This window comes from Anopheles gambiae, chromosome 3 (assembly GCF_943734735.2).
Source record: "Anopheles gambiae chromosome 3, idAnoGambNW_F1_1, whole genome shotgun sequence".
Lineage (NCBI taxonomy): Eukaryota > Metazoa > Arthropoda > Insecta > Diptera > Culicidae > Anopheles > Anopheles gambiae.
Window position 1 is genome coordinate 31,181,484 of NC_064602.1, and position 17,546 is coordinate 31,199,029.

Here is a 17,546-nt window from a genome sequence, read left to right on the forward strand (position 1 = left end):
ATGGGGGTGTGAGTTTTCTCCGACCTAATTACAGCGGGTATCATCGTTTAAACAGACAATTTTAGGGCACCGGGTTTTATGATTTCGTGCCATGTGCTGCACGCGCTGTTGCTAGTGGTTAAACACTATGATTTACGGCGAAAAGGGGCGGCCCTTTTGTAACGGGGCAAGCTGGAAAGGGGAGGCAGGGGGGAGGAGATGGAGTGAGTCGTCCAGAGGACAATTTTAAATTGTCCGTTTCGGCCGAAGGACGCTGCGTAAGCGGACGCGTAGCATTGACCTCGCCAGCGTTTCGTGAGAGGGAAAGTGTTGCGCGCAGTTGGTGTGTTTAACGGTATTTTTAAACTTCACTTTGAAATTCGTATGGCTAAATATTTGTTTAATTATGCTACATTAGCTTTCATATTTTGTTCTTTTTTTTTTCAAATCATTTTAAACCAATTCATCCGCCTCTATCTTGTCCGTAAAGCAAGCAGCTCTAATAAACGATCGTTTCGCCCATATGGAAAGACATTAACGTGTCCATTATTCATTAGCAGTCCATAGCACCCCGACTCCGACCCCGACCGGGCGGGAGGACTTTTCAAGGACCTCACCATGTGCGATTCTTCCCGTGGTGCATAATTCAACGCACCAAACTTCTTGCATTCGAAAGCGTCTGAAAATTGAAGGAAAGGGAAAAGAAAAAGAAAATCTTTCCACACACGCTTTCCATCCTTCCTTTTCCGTGTTCTTGGGGTTTCTCTTAAGAACAGACAAAAAAAGGGGAAGAGGTAAAGACGACACACACCGTGTTATCCGTCTGTCGGCCGTCGGTTGTATTATTGATGTGTGTCAACTAGGTACTGAGCGGTGGATTAAGTTATGGTTGGTAGCAGGGATGGTGGCTTGAGCGGCGTAGTAGCAGTGTAGTAGCAGTGTTTGACTAATTCCTGAAATAGACCCGGTTCATGGTAATTGGAGGAGTGGATTTGAAATAATATGAGAGTTTTGTTTTTGAGTATTTTTTTTTTGTACTTAACTTTTTCATACTTCCAATCAGCAAAAAAGCTGAAAATGAATCATTTTTTGTTTGAAAACAATATGTTTTTATTATTTTTCTATTAAACTGTTATCATAGCTTCCCTACAAGCATACTAGCGGGTGTACAATAAAAAAGTGCTGAATTTAAAACAAGATACCGAAATGATCAGTATCATAGCGGATGCAGTATCAGGATATTAGTAGACATTGTATCGGTTGGTTGTTCCAACGGCCAGACAGATTCATGTAAAACTTTTGGATCGGAAAAAAGGAAACGGTTTTAGCACCACCATCACATGATCAGGACAAATTATGAAAAGTTTAGTTCCAGTTCCAGGCCCAATATTGGTATAGGATTGGAATAGATTCAGGATCAGCACAGGGGACTGGTACAGGTTTGAGATCAGTTCAAGGTCCTGTACAGATTCGGGATCAGTTTCAAGACATTTAAAAGTTCAGGGTCTGTTCCATGACCATTATGGGTTCAGGGGAGACTGTTCTAGGACCGTTCGGATATGGCTTCGGGATCAATTTCTGAACTAGTATGAGTTCAGTATCAGTTTCTAGTAGTGATGTGCTGTATGGAGCGCACCCACGGCTCCGATCCGACTCCGACTATTGTTAGCTCGATTCCGACTCCGGCAAAATGGAACCACTAGATCCGCCCGGAGTCGGAGTCGTTCGGAGTCGTCCGGAGTCGACCGGAGTCGTCCGGAGTCGACGACTCCGAACGACTCCGAACGACTCCGGACGACTCCGGACGACTCCGAACGACTCCGACTCCGAACGACTCCGGACGACTCCGGACGACTCCGAACGACTCCGGACGACTCCGGACGACTCCGACTCCGAACGACTCCGGATGACTCCGAACGACTCCGACGACTCCGAACGACTCCGAACGACTCCGAACGACTCCGGACGACTCCGACTCCGGGCGACTCCGGACGACTCCGAACGACTCCGACGACTCCGAACGACTCCGAACGACTCCAAACGACTCCGGACTACTCCGACTCCGGGCGACTCCAGACGACTCCGGACGACTTCGGACGATTCCGAACAACTCCGGATATTGCAGCGCGGACCTACCTTCCGGAGTCGATTCCGAATTTATCGGAGTCGGATCGGAGTCGACTCCGGATTTTTGCCAACTTTACCCATCACTAGTTTCTAGGAGCGGGATGGATTCAGGATCTGTTTCAAGACCGATATGGTTTCAGGATCAGTTCCAGGACCGGCATAGATTCAGGAGCTATTCCAGGAATGTTATGACTGTGGGATCAGTTCCATGATCGATGTAGGATTGTGATCAATTTCAGGACAGGCTTCAGGACTGGGTTCAGGATCTGTTCGAAGACCGATATGGGTTCGGAATGAGTTCAAGAAGAGGGTTGGGTTCAGGACCAGTTCCAAGACCGACATACATTCAAGAGTTATTCGAGGAATAGTATAACTGTGGAATCACTTCCATTATCAACATAGGATTGGGATCAGTTTCAGGACTGGTATGAGTTCAGGATCATTTCTAGGATCGGTTTTGATTCAGAATCTGTTCCCGGACCTGTGTTTAGAACTAATTTCACAACCAATATGGGTTAAGGATTAGTTCCGGGAAGGGAACAGGTTTGGAATGAATATAAGATTGTGGTCAGTTTTAGTACTGGCATGGGTTCAAGATCGATTTTTAGGAGCGGGATGGGATCTGTTCCAATACTGATATGCGTTCGGATTAAGTTTCAGCTTAAGTATCTAGATCAGTTCCGGGACCGGCATAGATTCAGGAGCTCCAGGAATACTATCCAGGAATGTTATGACTGTGGGGTCAGTTCCAATCAGCCACCTTCCCAAACTCGATCGAATTCGGGAGCGATCGTAGCGATTTTTAAAATGGTGGTTTCCTTTGATGTTTTTTGAACATTTTTTTTTTCATATTGTACGCGTAACTAAGCAGAATACTAATGACATAAAATGAAGCAACCGTTGTATCTAGGCAACTGCAACTATCGTTCCTCTGCGCTCGAGTTTGGGAAAGTGGCTGAATACCGATACAGGATTGTGATCAGTTTCAGGACTTGTATGGGTTCAGGATCATGTCTAGGATCGGTTTAGATTCATGATCTATTCCAGGACTTATGTGGGTTCAGGATCCGATCCAGGACCGCTATGGGTTCAGGATTAAATCCAGGATCGATATGGGTTAAGGAATAGTTTCAGGAAATGTATTGATTCAGAGTACCAATTCCTAAGGAAATATACCCACGTGGTCCAAAACCTTTACAATAACACAAATAACAACAAAACAGTTCCAGAACCAGCAAGGATCGGATCCAGCTCCGTTATGGATTCGGGATCAGTTTCGAATCCAGTATGAGTTTGAGCACACTTACTGTGACAAGTTTCTTTTTTCTTTCAAACACATAAAACAAATTAAAGCACCTTTTTTGGGTATTACTTTATTTTCGCATTCGCGGTAAATCAAAAGGTGCTGCTTAGTAAATAAAACTCTTTTGCTATGTCACTTCAAAATACTCAAATTTGCAACTTGCTCCTGTTTCTGTAATTTTTCGTTTAAAACATACGTGCTAAAATCCTTACAACAATATTCTCAACTGTACTGTGACTTGCTAGCGCGAGTGCGGATGTAATGGGCGTGTGTGTTATGTTAATTATGGAAGCATTGCATTAAATCCGTTTTATAAAACCCAACTCCAAAATAGCTATTATTTCGTCTTACATGATTAATGTTATGGTTAATGTACTCAGCAAAAATGTAACATCTCAAATACTTCCCTTGTTTTTTTGTTTTGTTCAACACCATACATTAAAGATAGAATTCTACAAACTGTTTCCCAGCATTTAGGGCTGGGCTGCAAAAGGAAAATACAACTTGGTTTTACAAATCTACGACACTTTGGCGACACGGAGGTTGACAAAAGTACAAGATCGCGGCATTACATCTCTCTAATAAAGTATTGTTATCGGTTTCGCTTACGATCTACCATGGTGTAAAGTTTGCTGACACTACGTAAAGTCGCCCCGCTTCCCTTTATTGGTACGCTTTTAAATGCTACATGCACATTAAGACACGACATTGCTAGAGAGAGACAAAATATATACTTATATCGCTCAGGTATAAAGTTTAGTGTAAAGAGATTCATCTTGGGAGGGTTTTTTGGTAGGGTAAATATATGTCATGGCTTTTCCGGTCCACGAAAGAGAATTTTCTCCCGATTTATACAAGAGACAGGTGGACAGGTTGTAAAAGTAATGTTATGGCAACGTTATTAACGTCTCTGTAGAGAAAAACGATGCTAGAGAGCATGAAACAGTTCAATGAATAGTTATTAAATGGGTAGCATTGAATCAAGAAAATTACAACTGGGACAATCAACTATTTAAAGAGTCAGTTTCCAAAGTAAATAGCAATGATTCAACGCTCGTGCGATGTTTTTCAACAGAGGGAATATGTGTTGACAGCTGTGCTGTTGAAAAACATCTCTCAAGTGTTGAATAATGGTGTTAAGATTGGAAACTGATCCGGAAAAACAGTATAAAACTCTAAATCTGGTCAGAAGTTTTGGTAGTTGGGTAAATGCGCATCATGAAAATGGGAGCTGCCCTATCCTTACGTTGGTTCTAGCTTGCTTCTAGTAATATTTCCTTACACTCCATTGTTTATTATACTGTTAACCAAAGACTTAAAATCCCTGCTTCAAAGCGTTTCAGACAATAAAAGCTGATAAAGTAACAAAATCACATATGGCAAGGAATTATATCAATTGTCTCTAACGCGCCGTGTAAGATGCATTATTGAAGTTGTGTTAACCTTCTTTAAATGGCTGTGATTTAGAACCACGTGGCATGCAGTGCTTCCTTTTTAAAAACTCGCTTCAGGTATGCGTTTTTGAGGTGCTTGAGAATTCTTTTCGTTTGAAATTGCTTTTAAAAAAATAAAATACTGGTTTCGCTAGAAAATACTTTCGAAAAATATGGACGATTTTGAATCGACAGTTAAATGACTAGAAATTAGTTACAAACAAAAATAACAAAAACAAAGCTCACTTCTTTTTTAAAAACGTGCAATAAATGACAAGAACACCGCACCAAGCGCCACCAACAGATTGGAGATTGGCGGCATGTTCGCACCGCTTGTAGTTTTAAACTGCGAAGCAACGGCCGGTGTAACCGTTTCCGGTTGCGCTGCAGGTGCAGCACCACTGTTCGGTGCCAGTGACAGTGGTGGATTGTCCGGATCGGCAATGAACTGTCCGGTTGCGTCGTACCGCCCCGGCGTAAACATCTGCGACAGTGGATCATACAAACCGGACTGGAAGATGTTGGTCTCGGCGATGTAGCGGCCCGGTGTGAAAATGCCCGTCGCAGGATCGTACTCACCCGGCGGTACGTACTGCCCGGTGGCCGGATAGTACTGACCGGGCGGTGGGATGTACTGTTTCGCGTTCGGATCGACTGTGGTCGTTTCCATGGGGTCTGTTTGTACGGGAGCGTTTGGAGCGTTTGCGTTCGCATTATCGCTGGAACCGGGCATTGGAGCTAGCGGGACGTTGGATGATCCATCGGCTGCACCACTTGCTGGGGGTGAATTCGGCACGGGAGCAGCAGCTGCAACACCGGGGGACGTTTGAACGGGTGCGGCTGCCATTGCCGGGGCAGCACCTTCCACCGGTGCAGCACCGGCCGCTGCTGGAACATTGTTAATGATGGTCACGCCACCTCCTCCCGGCCCTTCCCGATAGCGTCCACGATCCTCCGGACGGAGGGCGTTGTACAGTGCGGACCCAGCCGCTCCCGCCAACAGTCCCGTGCCGATGCCGGCAGCAATACCGCCCACTCCCAGGCCCGAGCTCTGCGGTTTGTACGCACCGACCGGAATCGCTGCAATGGGGAATGATGGTTGCGGGGCGTAGTTGACCGGTGGGGCATAGCCACCACCCTGGAACGTGCCATGCGGTGCGCCGAATCCAGCGCCCTGTGGATGATACCCACCAGCCCCTCCGTATCCTCCCATCGGCTGTCCAAAGCTGCCCGGTTGGCCGAACCCGGGCTGACCGTACGATCCCGGCTGTCCAAAACCGGGCTGTCCCGGTCGGAAGCCTTGATTGCCCGGACTGTACATCGGCGGGGGCTCGTTAAAGCGGGAGTTCATGTTGGGATTGTTTGCGGCCGAGTACGGTGGCGGTGGTCCGTGCGAGTAGGGCGGTGGAGGACCTCCCGGTGCGGCATGGGTCTGGTGAGTGTTGCTGTGCTGCTGTACCGGATATGGTGGCTTCCCAGCGTTCGACTGTACCGGGTATGGAGGTTTGGCGGCGTTTGACTGTACCGGGTAGGGAGGCGGTTTGTTGACGGCCGGTTGAGCCACGGAACCAGCCGGTTTGGCCTGATTGTTCACGTTCCAGCCAATGTTGCGCTGGTTCGAGGTATCGACCGGAGCAGACGGTTTCGGGGCCGGTTTCGGGGCCGGTTTCGATTGGTAGTTGCTGTAGCTCAAGCTGCCCGGATTGCTGTAGCTCGTCGAGCTGGGTTTCGAGACGCGCCCGGAAGAGGATGAGGATGAGGAGCTTTTACTGCGACTCTTCGTCTTGAGGGCGTCCGTCGATGGCAGCATGGTGGACACGGCCAGGAGTACGCAGAACGCGACCGCCTTCAGTCGCCTGTTTTCGTACCGTTTTTCCCACATGATTCTTCAAACGTACGTGCTTGCTAGAGGCAAAATGCTGTCCACAATGTATTGATCGTTTTAGTTTAATTGGATTCAAGGGCTAGAAAATTCTTCACTCATGAGTCACTGGTAAACCACTTGAGAATCACACCACTAGCGCAAATCCCGATGATTGCCCTTGAACGGATAGCTTGTTTACGTACGTACACTGTGTTGTTAATCAAGTTTTATTTCATTTCACTTTTCAAAAATGCAAAAATATTCCAAAGATGGTCCACAAATTCCAAACACTGTATAAATAATGTGCAAATTTCTATGTTTTGTTTTGTATATGCGCATTTCTGCATTTGCGCAAATGCTGTTTTTTTCTCTCTCTTTTCTGCTGTTTTGCATGACATTTGCAGCAGCTGTCAAGCTGCTTGGAGCTGTCATTTTGGGCGGTGCAGAACAAACGTAAACAAACGCGCCGCTTTGTGGTGCTCCGGCAGAAGCACGAAAACATGGAATACAGTGCGAAAAATGCTTACCAGCATCAATTTCATCGCAATTTGGTGTGTGTCGTGTATCCGGGGATTGTGAAGAACCCGGACCGGATGATAGAAACGCTAGGAGGGATCCGAGAAATAAGTAACGTAAGTAAATGGGACGTCTTTCATTCGTTGGCCTTCTCCTCATTACATTCCTTTATATTGCAGACTTTTGGGCAGGAAAAAAGACGCTTAGAGCTGCGCTTTCGGCCGGAGTGTATTTATTCCAAGCCAGCCTTTGGCGATGGCCGCCCAGCGACTGGGCTTCTGCTGAAGGTGGTCGTGCAGCGCCGCAAATCCCAACCGGACTATCGGGCGGTCAGCTCGGTGCAGATTGCCGGCTGCGTACGGCGCATCTTCAATTTCGATTCGCTGTGCGATTTTCAACAACTGCCCGCCTTTCGCATGCCCGCTAGCGGGAAGGTAGAATGCGTGTACAGCGATATTGTGCCGAAGGGTGTCAACACCAAAAGCCCGCTTGAGAAGCCAACAACCATTCCGTTTTTCCTACCGCCCGTCTGCTTCAGTCGCACCGATTCGATCAACAGCTTTGTGCTGCGTGAACCGAAAACGCAGAAAATTTCCCCCATCGAGAGCACGTACCGGCGTCGACGGCAGAAGTACGGCATCTACCATCCGTTTACGCTGACCGAGCCCGTGCCGGAGACGGCAAACGCACAGGCGCAGCACATGCTGACGTCGAAAATCATTTCCCCCGATGATGTGGAAAAGGTACGGGCCGCGTTCAAGGCACGCCCCATCTGGACCAAAAATGCGCTGGTCAACATCAACAGGCTTGTGATAAACAGTCAAACACTGGGGCTGATTTTACCGTCGGTCGCCTTCTACTACGTAAACGGGCCGTGGCGGGGAACCTGGGTCCGGTACGGGTACGATCCGCGCAAGCACTTTGAGGCTCGGGTGTACCAGTTGCTGGACTTTCGGGTCCGCTCGATCGGTTCGCTGCACGAGTGTATCAAAATTAAGCGCCTGTCGCTGACCAAGATCAACTATCGAACGGCAGAACCGACGGCGGCGGTGAAGGAGGACGAACAGAACTTTATCAACTGTACGTTCGACGAGGACACCATCCCGCCGTACCGCGTCATATTCTACCAGTACTGTGACATTCATCTGAAAAAGATACAGGAAATGCTGAAGAAGGTACCGTCGCCCAAGAGTGGTACGGTGTGCGATGAGCGGAATGGATGGCTGCCGTACCGGTTCGACGATCAGTGTCGCAACATAATGATGGAGATTGTGCTGAACAATATCAGGCGGCTGCGGGAAGAGAACCCGGAAGCGTGCAGCGCGATGGAATCGGTCGAGGAGGATGACGATGAGGGAGATGAGGGGGAGATGTCCGGGTTCGAGGAGGATGACGAGGTGGAGACGGAAGGATTGCTGGATTCGTTGGATGATGTAACGGATTGAAATTATTTACTTCCACATGATCTTAAGATTAAATTGTCATAATAAACATAAAATTTTATTTAACCATTTAAAACAAATTTGAAAAATTCCACTTGACCGTGCTGAGCATTTTGTACACTGAACAGTGCATTTTTTACATAGTTTTCTACATAAGTTCTTATTGTGGAGTGCATCATCCTTCCAACGGCTATTTTGAATTAAGCTTGTCAAAAAAGCTGTCTTTCGAAGCAGCCCTGCGCCAAACGTCACTCGATTCGACACGAAAACATTGGAAAAGCAGCAGCAACAACAAAAAAGTTGTAGTGCTTCGAGAAGAAAAAGAGAATATGGAAGGAGTCCTGCTGTTGTGAACGATTCATCCTTCCCGATGGAACTGATACAGGACTACGAGCAACAGTACGCCGTGCAGACGGCCGAAATTACCGCCCAGATTGGCCGAATCGCACACGCCAGTGGAGGTAGGCATTGGACAAGTCCGCTTATCAGCTAAAATATGGTTCGATGGTGACCGAGCTGATGTAAGCTGTGTGCGTGTGCGTACGTATTTATCTTCTTTCTTTTTCCTCCCGGGGCCCGTTAGCGGAACGCAACAAACTGATCTCGGACGTCGATCGGCAGCTGGAAGAATCGCAAGAGCTGCTGGAACAGATCGGGCTAGAGATACGCGACATTCCGCAGAACTCGCGGGCCGCCTACACCTCCCGGCTGAACTGCTACCAGGCGGAATGGAAACGGTTGCAGCAAGAGTTCAACAACGCAAAGGTGGCCCGGTCGAAGGCGGGATACGACTCGTCGGTGGATGATTTCGACGAGATCGGCATACAGGAGGACCAGAAACGGCGGCTGCTGGACAATACGGAGCGAATGGAGCGCACCAGCAACTATCTGAACGATGCGTACCGCATTTCGGTCGAGACGGAGCAGATCGGTACGCAGGTGCTGGCGGACCTTAGCCAGCAGCGTGAAACCATTCAACGGTCACGGGGAAGGGTAAGTGAATGGCAGCGCATTGGTGAGAGTAAACTTGTTTCTAATGAATTCCTTTTTTTTGCGTATTCACAGCTACGCGAGACGGATGCTGATTTGAGCCGCTCGTCCCGAATCCTCAACTCGATGATTATGCGCGCAATGCGCGAGAAGTTTATACTGGTCGTTGTGGTCGTTGCTATATTTCTGGTCCTTATCTTTAGTATTTATTTCTCGATATCGTAATCAGTATCTGGGCTGAATGGTGTTCCGATGATTCACCTTTCGCCGTCGATCGGTGCGAGATTAGGTTCGTGTTCCGGAGTGAGTTGGGGGACGTATTATTAGGTAGGGTAATGATTTTATTTCAATTGTTGGTTTTATGTTTGTGATACTTGATTCCCCGCGGCTTCTTTTCCACCCTTTGAAAAGCTACCGTATGTATTGTGAAGATGTTGTTTTCGTTCGTTTCAGCTATAGCTCAGTTTTAACTAAATCATCACCAAACTCGTACCACGGTTGCAAACAGTGCAAACAGCACGCGCTAAACTAATGCAAAGTTTATGTATATGTACAATAAAAACCATTCCAATTTGAAGGAAAAGTAAAGTGTAAAATAATTTTAGAAAATGAGAAACATAAATTTCGAATTTTTAGTTAGATCGTTCTGGCAACACTGCTCTCTTCGTTCGCTGGTGCAAACGTCAGCTGGCAGCACGGTCGCGATTGACAGATTGATTACCATTCTAGAACTGCAACACAGTGTTTCACGTTGTGCATTACGCAAAGTTTATCTACCGGTAAAGTGTGTAATGTACGTTGATTTTATCCTTCTTTTCGATATTCTGAATGTCCTAGAAGTAGTTGTTCCCATAAGGATGCAGGGTTAAAGATATAAAGCCAGAAAAACACCCAAACAAAGCGTTCCCGGGTGCTGCTTCCGAGCAGGGACATCTAACCTCATTTGCTAAATATGATGCAATTGTTGTTTTTAATGTGTTCAAGAGTCTTATTTGCATCTCCATCGTTCCTCTCGTTTGCAGATATCGCCAAAACCAACCCAGCAATGGCAACGCAGTTCCTGAATCGTATCGGTCAGCTCGGTCTAGGAGTGGCCGTCATCGGCGGTGTAGTAAACTCGGCGTTATATAACGGTAAGCGACACGGGAGGCCGCTTGTTTTCTAGCCGGCACCACCATCTCACCCTCTAACCTCTGTATTCTTCTGCTTACAGTTGACGGTGGCCATCGGGCGGTCATTTTCGATCGATTCAGCGGCGTCAAGCAGCAGGTGACCGGCGAGGGCACACACTTCTTCGTGCCGTGGGTGCAGCGGCCGATCATTTTCGACATTCGGTCGCAGCCGCGCAACGTACCGGTCATCACCGGTAGTAAGGATCTGCAGAACGTCAACATCACGCTCCGTATTCTGTTCCGCCCGGTGCCGGACCAGCTGCCAAAGATCTACACCATCCTCGGGCAGGATTACGACGAGCGGGTGCTCCCCTCCATCACGACGGAAGTGCTGAAGGCGGTCGTGGCCCAGTTCGATGCGGGCGAGCTGATCACGCAGCGTGAGATGGTGTCGCAGAAGGTATCGGACGATCTGACCGAGCGTGCCGCCCAGTTCGGCGTGATACTGGACGACATCTCCATTACGCATCTCACGTTCGGCAAAGAGTTTACGCAGGCCGTCGAAATGAAGCAGGTCGCGCAGCAGGAGGCCGAGAAGGCCCGCTTCATGGTGGAGAAGGCGGAGCAGATGAAGCAGGCGGCCATCATTACGGCCGAGGGTGACGCACAGGCCGCCCAGATGTTGGCCCGTTCGCTCAAAGAGTCCGGCGATGGTTTGATCGAGCTGCGACGTATTGAGGCGGCCGAGGATATCGCTTACCAGATGAGCCGGTCGCGTGGCGTCAACTATCTGCCGGCCGGACAGCAGACGCTGCTCAGTCTGCCACAGTAAGGGGTGGGAAGGGGATGGCAGAGGAGGTTGTCCCCAGCTCGCAAGCTTACAACTTTAAAATAACGACGTTGTGTGTCGGGAGAGAATTTGGTTTAAGTCGAAATGCTGTTTTGCTGTCCACCACCAGATTACGTTGAGCTACGCAAATGCCAATTAGCGGGGCGGACTAATACTAGTTACGAGAGGATCGAGTTGTTTTATTGAAGGTACCTCTCCTTCGCTGCCGCGACTAAACGGTCAACAACCCCTTCTTAAATGCATTAGGATCGTTCATGGGAAATGCATTTTGGTGGACGTTGGAAGCATTTGCACACGTGCGGTTCTTCAGCCCGGTGGTGTTTATAATAGGAATAGCGTTAGAAAGGTAATTTCGGGGGAAGAGGATACCGTCTCACCAGGGTGGATATGAATCCTTAGCACCGCATGAAAGCATTGGTGTAAACAGTGCATTTACAAAAAAGAAATGGCGAGGAAGATTAAATCATTATTAAATACCTCAAATCCTGTATTTTGTTATTTGTACGTCGAAAGAACATGAATTCCTTCCTTTCTAGTTCAATTTCGGATTAAACATGACTGAGAGAGCCAACAACTCCACGTAAGTTCCGTATCAATCTTCCGCTTTTGTTTGTATTTTCCTTTCAGAGTGGATTCTTAACGTTTATACACACACACACCCTCCTCCTCTACATTCTCCGCGTGTGCGCGGGCATTCTCAGAGACCCTGAGGACACCACCACCACCACCATCACCATCAATCTCGAGCTTACTTCGATTTGCTGGCACCGGCCTTGGTGGTCTTGGTGGTCTTCGGGGCCTTGACCGGTTTGCCGACCGGCTTGGCCTGCTGCTGAGCGCGCAGCACCTTCACGACCTTCTGCTCGTCGATCAGGAATGCACGGATGATGCGCTCACGCAGACAGTGGTGGCACAGGACACCACCGAACGTACGGGTGACGGTCTTCAGGCGGCGGCTCATACGCGGGCGCTCGCACGGCCGGGAGGGCTTGATGCCGTTCAGCTCCTTCTTGCACTGGCCGCATTTCGGGAGGGTACGGCGTTTCTTCACGTACTGGTAAACCAGACGGCCACCTGGTGTGCGAACACTGTGGAGAAAGCGGAGGCAAGCGATTAGCAAATCAATTGTCCTGATGATGAAAAACTGCGCTAAGAAAGAACCATTCCATCCCGTCGAGCGACTCATGTATTCGCGTAAAGAAGTATCCTGCTCCATCGTTTCATTTCGAACCAGGATAGGCAAACAACGAACCGATTGCTCTGGCACAAATAGTGAGCATCGAAACACTAGACGAGCGAGCCGATGGTAGCAAACATTGTGCGACTATCCCGTAAAGGTTTCCACATTCATCGAGCGACCAATGTATTCCTCGTAAAGGAAGTATCCTGTTCCATTTTGTCCATTCAGAATCAGGATAGGCAAATGAGGAACAAAACCGATTTCTCTGGCACAAATAGTGAGCATCGAAACACTTGCCGAGCGAGCCGATGGTAGCAAACATTGTGCGGAAGTAATAGGCCACGGTAGTAGTTTAAACGCTCTTTCGATTTGAATGGTAGCACTGGAGTTGGAACGATTGTATGCTTCCGGGAAAGTACCCAGCACTATGGTCCCTTTTCACGTGGGAGTGCAGGATAGGCAAAGGAAGAACACACTTTTCTCTCTAGCACCAACAGGCAGCACCGGGACACCATGAAGCGTGTGAACCGTTGACGAAAAGCCATGGAGTGCGGAAACTTCATGCGGTTCCAGGAACCGATAGAGCGTCTAGCTCGCAGTCAACGATGGAATGGCTTCTTTCTTACAGACATTGTGTCCCTCGGTGTGGTGCTGAGGACCCGCTTTCATGCTGCATTCGATACGTACATACGGCGTTTGTTAGACTTGGTGTTGTACGACAAGCGTCGTCGAAGCGTCAGTCGCTGGACCATTTTGGCGAATTATTCTACAAAGAAAATGGAACAACAAACGCAATTAACCCTCAATTCGATGGTAGGTAGAGAAATCTAAAAGGAGAAAAAGCATTTTGACAGCTTCCATACAACTCCGGCACCGAGCGCTTCCGACACACCGCCGGTGTACGACGGTCGGAACCAAACCAACGCTCATAGAAGGCTTTTCACGCGCTGGAAATGCGCTTTTCATTTTTCACATTCAAGTAAAAACATTCACCAATCCACTGAGCGATGGTTTGTTGATGGATTCGGCCGCAAAATGCTTGCAATTGTTGAAAATAACACGCACCCTCACGAAATGTGTCCACCAGCAAGCACGTAAACCGGAAAAAGGGGGAAAACAAGAGTGTCAACAATGACAACACGATGACACACTGCCGGAAATACGCGAACGCTTGCTGCGGGCTGTCAAAAGTGTGGACAATGACAGGTGTGCGTTTTTGATGGAGTTTGTTTTGAAATAATAAAACAGAAAAAAACATTTTTTGTTAAACTTTTTCATTTCATTTGAATAAAGATATTTGTCCTAATTTCAGCTAATTTTGAATCATTATATCGAACACGTTACGAACTAGCGAACTCTACGCTCTAAACAGGCCCTTTGTTGACGAACTGTCATTGCGTTCCGATCAAAATAAAGTCCCGTCAAAGCTAGTTAATTAAATCAGTGCAAAAAGAACGGCGAAGAAAAAAGGGAAACAGAAAAGTTCATCTCCATCTGTGGTTGTCCGTGTGTGTGTTTTTGGTTCCAGCCGGAAAATCAAACCCCCGGCCAGCGCTCCACTGTGCTCTCCCGCAAGGGGGGAAATGATGGCTTCGGTGCGCATACCGGAGCAAAAGATCATCCTGTGCGGCGAGTATGGCGTTGGGAAGAGCTCAATATTCCGTCGGTTCGCGACGAACAACTTCGTTACTGCGGCCGACCGGAAGTCTACCCTAGGGCTGGACCACTACGGCCGAACGTTCACCGTGGGAGACAAAGAAATTAAGGTATGCGAGTGGAGGTGGCTCATGTGTCACAGGCCTGATCGCCTTTGTCTTTGTTTTAGCTACAACTGTGGGACACGGGCGGCATGGAGCGGGTTGCCTCGGTTACCTCGAGCTACTACAAGTTCGCCGAGGCGGCCATCCTGGTGTTTGCGCTGGACAACGAATCCTCCTTTCACGCCCTGTCGCAGCACATGCTGGACGTGGTGACGTACGCGGAGAATGCCAAAATTTTTCTCGTAGGCAATAAGGTAGACCTAGAATCGAGCAGCACCGATCCGCCGGTGACGGACGCGGACATGGAGTCGTTCTGCGAGCAGTGCCACAGTCTGATCAGCGCCACGTACAAAACGTCCTGTAAGACGGGCGACGGGCTGGAGGAGATGTTCCGCGACATTGCCGGTACGCTGGTCGAATCGAACCGATCGCGGCTGGAGCTGCAGGCGCTGGAAAGCCACGGCTTCAAGATACATCCACCGGACGAGGTGAACGATCCGAGCTGCCTGTGCTAGCTGCTGGCTGGCACGTATCTTGTGACTATGGTTGTTTGCTTTTTTTGAGCGCTGCTCTCACGCAGCAGGGAAGCAGGGACGGTTGAAGGGCTTATCTGTTTAACGATAAACACAACCCCCCACCCAATGGCATAGTTTTGCTTCTAGCGTGTGTTTTCTTCAGCCAATCCCCCAATCAAATTCATGCAACGGAGCCGTCCGTGCGAAATGCGCCATCAAAATAGCATTTATTTGACAAAGAAAAGCCCGCCGCTTTGAATGTGTGAAGGGGTTTGCATTCCTCTTGCCAAAAAATAATCGCCAACTGCTATACAGAACAACAAACATTGAAAACCCCTACAACTGCAAGAAAGTGCCATCAATAACACGTTCCAGAGGAAGCGGCGTTGGATTGGAACAAAAAACAAGGAAGCGGAAAATGTAATCAAAATCTAATTTATAACCATCATTCATCTATAATTACTTCCTACAATCCTTGCTCTAACAATCATGCGCTGCTAACAGGGGGACACGGACACGCGATAGTTTAAGCAAATTTGTATCGATTTGCAGACAGGGAGGCTTCTACCACTTCTAATTAGAGCTAGTTATCGTAGCTTTCGTTGTGTTTTTTTCCTCGATGTAGAACCATGTATTTATCACATCCACATGCATCTGCCTAGGGCTTAGGATATATAGAATCGGAGTCACACGCGCACGACACGAAAAGCCGAGCCAGGAAGTGCCGGGCCGCGAAGCGAAACGAACCGTGTCAGCGGGCCTCCATTTGGTCGTCGTATTCAGTGTGTGAGTGACAGGGAAGAAGCTTTTTTGAATAAACTATTGATTGAATAACAAATCTTGCTTAATTTAATTAATTGTGCCGGCGACAAGTACGCTCGTTTACAGCTCGTATTGTTTGAATAAACAGGCGCCACACTTGATCGGTTGATATCACAACACAAACACACACACGCAGCAAAAAACATCGCCGCCCCATTCGCTCTCTGCGATCGATTGACACAAAGCGCACGAAACGTCAAAGCAAGCGCTGGAAAAACAACGAAACATCGCACCGCAGCTACACAACAGTGATCGCAGGGGGACTGTTTTTGACGCGAAGCTGATCGGGAAAAGCTGACGAAAACATGAGTGTTTGTGAGTGTTTCGTGCTGTTGTTGCTGTTTTCCGGCGGGATTTTAGCGGCCAGCGATCAAGGTAAGTGGGTGCAATTGTTATTCCCCGCTGTTTCCGTGCAGAGCAGTGTCAATCCGCGCGAATATCCTATCCATCCGTCCGACGGGCGGTGATCCCGACATTGTGGCTCCAGTCTGTGGAATCTCGCGCACAGCATCCGTCCGGGCGTGTGCGTGAGCGAGACCGCACGATGACCGTGTCGACCCCCGATCGAAAGGGGTTTGTTTGTGATGAGGTTTGTTGTTTTTTTTTTTTTTTTGTTGGGATGGCTGCAAGTGCATGTGATGTTTTCTATTGATAGTGATGCAACAGCGTACGATTTGCTGGATGTGCAGCTGGGAGGAAGGGATTACTTTTGGGATGGATGTGAAAAGATAAGCGATCGCAGCAGGATTCGAAACAGGTTGGCTGGTGGAAACATCGAGCAAGCAAAAACGGTGCGCGCTCGCCCAAGCATGCTTGGATGCTGCAAAGTAAGAGCAAGAGAAAGAGAGACACAGCTATACTAGTGTGATCTGTTGCGTGCGGAGTGTGCGCAATCGAAGTGATCCTTCCATGATCATGCTGGCGGAGATTAATCCGGGGGGGTTTGTGGTGGGAAAGGGAGCGATGTTTGTTGACAAAAGGAACCAGGAACGGATTGAGTGTGTGTGTGACCGCGAGGGGCACGGGTTGAACATTAGAAAGGGCGTTTGCTGTTGATCTGGTTGAAGGTCGAAGCGGTGAGAGCAACCGGCCCGGCTAGCTCAGTCGGTAGAGCATGAGACTCTTAATCTCAGGGTCGTGGGTTCGAGCCCCACGTTGGGCGCTGAAGAAATCTTTTTTAAATTAGTTAGAGGAGTGGTTTGAGGTATTTCTCGCATGCCTTGGATATTGAAGAAGTGTAGCTGTCATCGATCACGTTTCAATGATCATCACTAACAGGTAATTGAATAGAAGACGATCATGATTCATATTTCCCTTTCCCACGGGATGGAATGGCATACTGTGTCCACTTGAAGTTGGAATTTTCACACAGCGTTTTCCAAATGAGGAAATCAGAGGAAAAACGCTTTCCGTGTGGCTCTCTCACTGGGGAAAAATATATACCAGTACCTGTCACACCATATTGCAAGCACTTCCCGCTGATCATACTGACAAACCCGTCTTGCCTTGTTACGTCTAAAGGAAATGTCGAATGCTGGTCGCGATAAGGCAAAAACACCACGTCGATCCCATCTCTTCCTACCCCTTGCTGCTCCCCTGCGTACGTTGCGTATTTTTGCGCCATGAACTGATTCACACGATCCTGTTCTTGGA

The 17,546-nt window shown here is 48.2% G+C and overlaps 7 protein-coding genes and 1 non-coding gene across 14 annotated transcripts in view; 6 read left to right on the plus strand and 2 right to left on the minus strand.

The window, feature by feature from the left end:
- Window positions 1-4,014: 4,014 nt before the first annotated feature.
- On the minus strand, window positions 4,015-6,972 carry LOC4577985 (trithorax group protein osa). Its single transcript, XM_061656478.1, has one exon. The coding sequence runs from the start codon at window positions 6,722-6,724 to the stop codon at window positions 5,096-5,098; it is 1,629 nt and encodes a 542-aa protein (XP_061512462.1). The 5' UTR covers window positions 6,725-6,972; the 3' UTR covers window positions 4,015-5,095.
- A 90-nt stretch (window positions 6,973-7,062) lies between these two features.
- On the plus strand, window positions 7,063-8,744 carry LOC1271233 (general transcription factor 3C polypeptide 5). The gene is made up of 2 exons (XM_309990.6): window positions 7,063-7,338; window positions 7,402-8,744. The coding sequence occupies exons 1-2, from the start codon at window positions 7,207-7,209 to the stop codon at window positions 8,665-8,667; spliced, it is 1,398 nt and encodes a 465-aa protein (XP_309990.5). The 5' UTR covers window positions 7,063-7,206; the 3' UTR covers window positions 8,668-8,744.
- Window positions 8,745-8,916: 172 nt separating this feature from the next.
- On the plus strand, window positions 8,917-10,237 carry LOC1271234 (vesicle transport through interaction with t-SNAREs homolog 1A). 2 transcript variants are annotated; one of them, XM_309991.5, is made up of 3 exons: window positions 8,920-9,125; window positions 9,248-9,657; window positions 9,730-10,237. In XM_309991.5, the coding sequence occupies exons 1-3, from the start codon at window positions 9,035-9,037 to the stop codon at window positions 9,877-9,879; spliced, it is 651 nt and encodes a 216-aa protein (XP_309991.2). In that variant the 5' UTR covers window positions 8,920-9,034; the 3' UTR covers window positions 9,880-10,237. The 2 variants fall into 2 exon arrangements, with proteins under 2 accessions (XP_061510646.1, XP_309991.2); XM_061654662.1 differs by having other exon boundaries at window positions 8,917-9,125; window positions 9,248-10,237.
- Window positions 10,238-10,322: 85 nt separating this feature from the next.
- LOC1271235 (prohibitin 1) lies at window positions 10,323-12,099 on the plus strand. Of its 3 annotated transcripts, none has more exons than XM_309992.5 (3): window positions 10,323-10,447; window positions 10,677-10,787; window positions 10,868-12,099. In XM_309992.5, the coding sequence occupies exons 2-3, from the start codon at window positions 10,700-10,702 to the stop codon at window positions 11,596-11,598; spliced, it is 819 nt and encodes a 272-aa protein (XP_309992.2). In that variant the 5' UTR covers window positions 10,323-10,447; window positions 10,677-10,699; the 3' UTR covers window positions 11,599-12,099. The 3 variants fall into 3 exon arrangements, with proteins under 3 accessions (XP_309992.2, XP_061510637.1, XP_061510639.1); XM_061654653.1 differs by having other exon boundaries at window positions 10,344-10,433; XM_061654655.1 differs by having other exon boundaries at window positions 10,370-10,438.
- A 102-nt stretch (window positions 12,100-12,201) lies between these two features.
- Window positions 12,202-13,985, minus strand: LOC1271236 (large ribosomal subunit protein eL34). 3 transcript variants are annotated; one of them, XM_309993.4, is made up of 3 exons: window positions 13,862-13,985; window positions 13,484-13,562; window positions 12,202-12,704 (listed from the first exon to the last, which is right to left on the minus strand). In XM_309993.4, the coding sequence occupies exons 2-3, from the start codon at window positions 13,546-13,548 to the stop codon at window positions 12,365-12,367; spliced, it is 405 nt and encodes a 134-aa protein (XP_309993.2). In that variant the 5' UTR covers window positions 13,549-13,562; window positions 13,862-13,985; the 3' UTR covers window positions 12,202-12,364. The 3 variants fall into 3 exon arrangements, with proteins under 3 accessions (XP_309993.2, XP_061510650.1, XP_061510651.1); XM_061654666.1 differs by having other exon boundaries at window positions 13,790-13,863; XM_061654667.1 differs by having other exon boundaries at window positions 12,202-13,562; window positions 13,862-13,903.
- A 37-nt stretch (window positions 13,986-14,022) lies between these two features.
- On the plus strand, window positions 14,023-15,909 carry LOC1271237 (ras-related protein Rab-30). Its single transcript, XM_309994.4, has 2 exons — window positions 14,023-14,562; window positions 14,622-15,909. The coding sequence occupies exons 1-2, from the start codon at window positions 14,380-14,382 to the stop codon at window positions 15,069-15,071; spliced, it is 633 nt and encodes a 210-aa protein (XP_309994.4). The 5' UTR covers window positions 14,023-14,379; the 3' UTR covers window positions 15,072-15,909.
- Window positions 15,910-16,065: 156 nt separating this feature from the next.
- LOC1271240 (bone morphogenetic protein receptor type-1B) overlaps window positions 16,066-17,546 on the plus strand; it is a 125,519-nt gene continuing 124,038 nt past the window's right edge. Inside the window, exon 1 of one of the 2 annotated variants that reach the window (XM_061654638.1) lies at window positions 16,066-16,268. In XM_061654638.1, the coding sequence (XP_061510622.1) occupies window positions 16,199-16,268 (70 nt within the window). In that variant the 5' untranslated portion in view covers window positions 16,066-16,198. The remainder of the gene's footprint in view (window positions 16,269-17,546) is intronic. The other variant, XM_061654639.1, reaches the window with a different exon arrangement.
- Window positions 16,983-17,055, plus strand: Trnak-cuu (transfer RNA lysine (anticodon CUU)). The gene has a single exon. It is a non-coding gene; the product is annotated as a tRNA-Lys (tRNA).